We start from the raw sequence: 6428 nt of genomic DNA on the forward strand, positions 1-6428 counted from the left end.
AGCAGCAGATGTGTGGATCCAGTGTGGCCTGGGAGAGTGACGGGTCAAGGGCAGAGCAGGGGCCCTGCAGAGAGAGCCCCCAAGGGGAGGGAGGGAGTCAGTGTTCCCTCGCCACAACCAATGACCTGTAACCAATACAGGTCCAAGGTCAGCGTGTTCCCAAGGATCCAGGGAAGGACCCTCCTGCCTCATCCAGCTCCTGGCTCTCCCAGTGACCACATCACCCCTGTCTCTGCCACTGTCTTCCCACGGCCTTCTCCCCTGTGTCTCTTCTGTCTCCTGTAAGGACATCCTGATTCAGTGTGGTGTCCTCTCGAGATCCTTAATGACGTCTGCAAGGCCTTTTTTCCAGATAAACTCACGTTCACATACACAGGGGAATTCACCGGGTTAGGACTTGGACCTACCATTTCGGGGGCCACCATTCAGCCCACCATACAACCTATACACCAAAATAAATTAAGATGGCCCCCAGCCCCATTTCCTTTGCCTTATCCGAGGGAGGGACGTGGACCTCACAGGCCTCTCTGTGCACGGCCGGCACGCTGGGCCCCACAGCAGACCTGGCTCCAGGGGCGCCCTGGGCCTGGCCCGGCCCCGTCCTGCTTCAACTTCTGTTTGCTGGAGGCTGAGTCCATGTGCCCCTGCTAAAGCCATCACCTCTGTCTGCCTCTGAGCCAGCCTGGCCACCGTTCGCACCCAGAATTATTTTCCAGAGAAACTGTTTGCCTCTGTTTAAAGTTTGTGTCCTTGGGAACCTCCAGCCCTCCAGCACTCACCGGCTGGAGGGCAAATGCTCTTCATTAAGGTGGAGGGGGCACCTGACACCCAACCAGGGGCGGAGAAGGAAAGCCTCCGCGGCAAGTTGGAAGGGGCATGGGGGAGGAAGCCACGCAAAGCCAACGGCCCTCTCCTGCGGTCGGGGGCTCCTCTCCGCGTCCCCAGGATGGGCTGCCCGCGGAGGAAGGCCCTGTCTGTCCTCCTTATTCTCGTGCCTGTGTATCTGCATGGGGCTTCGTCACAGCGAGCCAGCCCCGCAGGGCAAAGAAAACCATGTTTCGAGAGGCTCCGCAGACTGGAAGAGCGGATAAACGTACCCACCACTTGGGGCAGCTGCGTGTCAAATTCGACAGCAGACATAGAGCCGTACGTGTGCTGCTCTGGGGACACAAACAGGGAGCGTGGGGTTCTTTCCATCAGTGACTCTACTGTCCCCTACAGTTGGCAACCCGCAGAGAAGGTCTGCTGGGCTCTGTTAGGAAGTCAACTGACAGTGAGGACAGAGTGGGAGCCGGGCTGGGCGTTGGAGCAAGGAGGGCCGCTGGAGGGGTGCTGGGACGTCCTGGGCACAGGGGCGGGAGCTCCCTGCAGGCACTGCCCGCTTTGATCCCCACAAACCACTCATGAAGCCCACCCTGCCCTACGTCCACTCAGGCAGGACCCTGAGCCACAGGGGTGAGGTGTGGGGCGTGGGGGGTGTGGGGGCGGGGGGAGATGGGGCCTAGAAGCTCACTCCCACAGAGTGCAGCCCAGGGACCGTGGGTTGGTCATGCACGTCTCTGAGCGAGGCCGCCCCGGGGCTGGCTGTGGTCATCGGCTCACACAGCTGCCTGAGGATCAGGCAGTGTGGATGGCGGCCAGGGCGTGACAGGCACCAAGTGAGAGCAGGAAGGCTTGTCCTGCACCCACCCACCCCCGCCCGACCTCAGCCCCTGTGACTGCTGTGTGTCTCTCTATAGTTCTGGAGGTTCCAAGAGGTGACCTCAACACACCTGCGAGACCTGGCCAGTAGCTACAACCTGTCCTATAGCATCGATGCTTGGTTCCAGAGCCTGGCCCGAGAGACACAGGCGGTGGCCCTGGCCATGAACCACTCACAGGCCACCGTGCAGGGCGACCTGAGCCACCTCAAGACCTGGATGCAGAAGACGCGTCGCAGAAGCCGGAAGGTGGAGTCCAGGGTGCTGGCCTTGGGAGCCGCCCTGAGTGAGAGGGACAAGCAGTGCAGCCAGGAGGGGAAGGGGCAGCAGGAGCACAGGGCCGCGCTCTCCGGCCTGGCCCTGGACCTGAGGGCCCTGCAGGACACGCTGGCTCGCCTCACGCACCTCGTGCAGGGCCAGGGCGCCCGGCTGGCTGCTCTCGAGGGCCGGCTGCAGGGGCCCAGCCCTGGCACCGTAGCCCCAGGCCTGACCCCAGCCCGGCCCCTGACCCCGCCCGGGCTGCCAAGCCCCAGCTCCCCAATGCTGCAGAGGGGAAGGCAGGAGCTCAGAGCTCCGCCCGAGACTGGGGACGCACCTCAGGACCCTGCCGGCCGTCTCCAGGGCACGCGGGCGCCCCCTGGCCCAGGCGGCCAGTGGGCTTGGCCCCCCGAGAAAGCAGGAGAGAGTAAGTACCATGGCTGCCCTTATCCCGTTGGCCTCCCCTCTCCCCTCTTGCGCCTCCTTAGGCCTCTGGTGTCCTCTGAGCAGCCTTCTCCCTGGAGCTCTGAGGAGTGGACACTGGCTTCATACCCCATGTACCCCCAGAAGAAAGGGGGGCCGTGCAGGTGACGGCCTGTCTGCGGGTCCGCGGTGCCCTGGAGCGGATGTGCACCGACATCGGGCTCTGCCTGGGGGGGACCCCCACTCCCACTGGTGGCCACCCTCACTAGGGTTGGCGGGATAGGGCGATGTCCTCAAGCCTCACTGGCACGAGCCTCCTGTGCTGGGCCCCCAGCCTCAGCTGCCCCCGCCCCCAGTGCGGTTTGTGCCAAGCCTGGAGGCCCCTCTGAGAAGCCCGTTCTGCCTCACTGTTCCAGATCTCCCAGGATAGGGTTTCTCGGCAGCAGCCCTACTGACATTTGGGGCCGGCGGGGCGGGGAGGGGGGGGCGTCCCAGGTGCTATGGGTTTAGCAGCAGCCCCGGCCCCTGCGCGCTGAAGGCCAGTCCGTCTCTAACTTGTGTTTTTGACCGGGTGGCTTCTCTGTCTGGCTTAGCAGCCCTGGGGACCCACGAATCTGAAGCAAGGTTTCCCTCCCTCCAGGTAGCTCTGGTGGCCTCACCAACAAGACAGGGCTGACCGGCTGACCTTGGAGGAACTACCAGGGCTCCCGGGAAGGATTTGGGGGCCCCCAGAGTTCTGACAACAAAACTATCTGCAGTTATCCCTAGATGTCTTGGGGGGGGGCAGTCACCTCCAACAGCACCTGCTGTGCGTTATTATTATTATTATCATCATTTTAGAGAGAAAGAAGGGGGCAGGGGCAGAGGGAGAGAGAATTTCAAACCAACTCCATACTGAGCTCGGAGCCCGACTCAGGGCTCTATCCCTCAACCCTGAGATCATGACCTGAGTCAAAATCAAGAGTCAGACCCTTAACTGTCTGAGCCACCTGGACACCCCCTGCCCTAGATTATGACAGGGGTCCCTGAGGGGAACAGTGGCTGGGAGCCCTCCATCCTCGGGTCCAGTGGGCTGGCGAGTTAGAGATGTAGGTCCCCAGCCTGCCGATTAGGACCATGGACCTCACCCCGCCCCGTGGACCTCTGTCAGGCAGACCTGAAGGGGGATGGCCCCAAAGACATTGACATGCCGACCCCTGGGCCCTGTGGGTGCGGCATCCCATGGGCAAGGGACCTTTCCGGCTGTGATTACGGGTTGTGAGACAGGAGGGGTCTGGAATAAACACCAGGGTCCTCATGGGGGAGGCAGGAAGGTCAGAGCGGGAGCTGTGACCACAGGGATGGAGGTTAGAGGGACGCACTTTGAAGATGCAGGAGGGGCCGTGCTCCATGGAGCGGGGGCGTCTCCGGAAGCTGACAGGGCAGGAAAGGAGTCTCCCGGGGGCCTCGGAAGGAACCCGCCCTGCCTACACTGTGATTTTAGTTGGGGACCCGGGTCTGGCTCTTGTCCTGCAGGACCCTGGGAGATACGCAGCTGGTGTTGTTTTGAGCCTCTGCGTGGGCGGGGGGGGGCTCCGTGACGGCAGCCCCGGGAGGCTCACGGCGGTAAGACCGCTCTGGCTCCCAGTCTTCCCGCCTGTAGGACGGGCTCATGGTGCAGCAGGGTCCCATGGGACCCTGCATGGCCAGCCTCACAGCGCGGATGCAGTTCAGCCTCGGGGTCTGCAGCCCATGCCTGTGCCGGCCCCTGGTGCTGGGGCTGACTCTCCCCTCTGTCTCCAGCCTGTGATGTGGGCCCCGTGCTGGTCTTCCCGAATGCCTCTACCCAGAACGTCGCCTTCCTCAGCTCCGGCTTCCCGTGGGGCCTGCGAGCCCTGTCGGTCTGCAGCTGGGTCCGCACGGCCTCAGGCCGCCTGGGCACCCTGCTGTCCTACGCCACGGAGGAGAAGGACAACAGGCTTGTGCTGCGCGGCAGGGACTCCCTGGCCCCCGGCTCCACCTACTTGGTGATTGGAGACCCAGCCTCCAGGGAGCTGCCCCTGCAGCCGCTGCTAGACGGCCGGTGGCACCACGTGCGTGTCATCTGGATGTCCACCCTGGGCAGGTACTGGCTGCACATGGACCGCGGGCTCGTGGCTACCAGCTCTCGCTTCAGAGAGGGCTACAAGATCCCTGTGGGAGGGTCCCTCGTCCTGGGCCAGGAGCAGGACAGCATGGGGGGTGGGTTTGACAGCTCTGAGGCCTTCGTGGGGAGCATGGCAGGCCTGGCCATAAGGGACCGGGCACTGGTCCCCAGGGAAGTGGCAAAACTAGCCACTGGGAGGGAGGTCCTGGGGGGTGCCATCCTGACGCTGGACGATGCCCAGTGGGGAGGCGGATTTATGCAGAGGGTGAACTGCAGCTGCTTGGAGCTCTGTCCCTGAGGCCTCACGCTCTGGGTCCGCCAGGAGCCGCCCTGACCCCAGCACACCCCGTCGAGGGCCCCTTCCTGGACTGGGGAGGGGACAGGGCCACGTGAGAGGGAGCAGGACGACAGGTGGAGTGGGGCCGTGGGAGGACCTATGGGCTGTGACATCATTCCAACCTGGGGAGCACGGGACCCCAGTGGGGCGTCTCATCTGGGCTGCATTGGCCAGTGGAGAAGCCCGTTTTCATGGAACCTGGCTGGGTGCTTTTGAGCTGCCATGGCCCTCTCTCTCGAAGTGGCTTAGAAAGTGTCCGTCCGGGTGGTCCTTGTCCCCATATCCCTCATGAAAAGGGTCAGGAATCCATGTCCTGCCCCCAAGCTCCAGTGCCCTTCACCGGGTGCCCTGGGGGTTTCGTCAAGGTGCTGCGTGGCCAGTGGCCGGCAGGGCTGCCAGAGCCCACGAAGGAAGCGCGCTGTTTGGAAAAAGACACGAGCCGTGGTCGGCAGCGGAGTTACCAGAGCAGTGTCACAACGTTCACCCATGATGCGTGTCTAGTACAGCTGGTTCGTGAATTCGCCGAGCTGTGCAACCAACAGCACAGCCCAGTTTTAGGGTGTTTCCATGCCCCCCCCATCATGCCTGTTAGCAGTCGCTCCTGTCCCCCCAGCTCTGGCGACCCCTGACCGACGCTCTGAGTGGATTGGCCCATTCTGGACGTTGGACATTTCACCTAACGGAATCACACGCTGTGGGGTCTCACGTCTGCGTCTGTCACCGAGCGGCGTGCTCCCCGACCCCGGGGACACTCCCCTGCCCTCCGGACGTGGTGGCACCCTGCCGCGATGGACCCCGCACTGTGCTCCGTTCATCCGCTTCCAGTCTCTGGCTTCCGTGAATAAAGCTGCTTCAAGCATTCTCGTGAGTCCCGGTGCAGACACGGTGCTGTTCCCCTTGAGTGGGTGCTGGAGACTCGAATTTCTGGGTCGCGTGGTGAACTCATGTCTGAACTTGCAAAGGGACGGCCAAACCGGTTTCCAGAGCGGCGGCCTCCCTTTCCATTCCCACCACCCGCCAGTGTGAGCTCTCGGGCTTCTCCGCATTGTTGCCAACACTAGATGTGGTCAGTCTGACGACGTGTATTTGCACAGTTCTGAAGCGAGGCCCGTAAAAGAACGGGCACTGAGAGAAGGGGCGTTAAGTTTCAGTGGGATGAAAATGAACCCCTACGGTATCGGGGATTCCCAGGGAAGAACCAAACACAAGCTCATGCAATCAGGAAGGAGTCCGTGAAGACAGGAGAAGAGGGTGTTGGGCGGGGGGACCCACACGTGGGAGAGGCAAGGAATCAGAGTTCGGGAACAGGTTCGGTTCTTAGAACTACCCCCACTTTGTTTTTTAAAGATTTATTTATGTATTTATCTGCGAGAGCAAGAGAGCGAGAGCGAGAGAGAATGCATGTGTGATAGCTTGAGGAAGGGCAGAGGGAGAGAGAGAATCTCAAGCCGACTCAGGGCAGATCACCCCGTGGTGGGGGACACTGTATCTCCTGACCCTGAGATCACGACCTGAGCTGAACCAACCGGGCCACCCAGGAGCCCCTCTCCCCACTTTACAAGCGAGAAACCAGCCTGTGCCAGCC

The 6428-nt window shown here is 62.3% G+C and overlaps 1 protein-coding gene across 1 annotated transcript; it reads left to right on the forward strand.

The window, feature by feature from the left end:
- The first annotated feature begins 946 nt into the window (after positions 1 to 946).
- On the forward strand, positions 947 to 5704 carry PTX4 (pentraxin 4). The gene is made up of 3 exons (XM_040634550.1): positions 947 to 1093; positions 1740 to 2385; positions 4164 to 5704. The coding sequence occupies exons 1-3, from the start codon at positions 947 to 949 to the stop codon at positions 4802 to 4804; spliced, it is 1434 nt and encodes a 477-aa protein (XP_040490484.1). The 3' UTR covers positions 4805 to 5704.
- Positions 5705 to 6428: the final 724 nt, after the last annotated feature.

This window comes from Ursus maritimus, unplaced genomic scaffold (genome assembly GCF_017311325.1).
Source record: "Ursus maritimus isolate PB19 unplaced genomic scaffold, ASM1731132v1 scaffold_2, whole genome shotgun sequence".
In the NCBI taxonomy this organism is placed as follows: Eukaryota; Metazoa; Chordata; class Mammalia; order Carnivora; family Ursidae; genus Ursus; species Ursus maritimus.

What these genes read in the sequence shown, in the direction of transcription:
- PTX4 (XM_040634550.1), top strand. Translation starts at nt 947, where the DNA reads ATGGGCTGCCCGCGGAGGAAGGCCCTGTCTGTCCTCCTTATTCTCGTG. An exon ending in GACTGGAAGAGCGGATAAAC is followed by an intron (nt 1,094 to 1,739) that starts GTACCCACCACT and finishes GTCTCTCTATAG; the next exon opens with TTCTGGAGGTTCCAAGAGGT. An exon ending in CCCCGAGAAAGCAGGAGAGA is followed by an intron (nt 2,386 to 4,163) that starts GTAAGTACCATG and finishes CTCTGTCTCCAG; the next exon opens with CCTGTGATGTGGGCCCCGTG.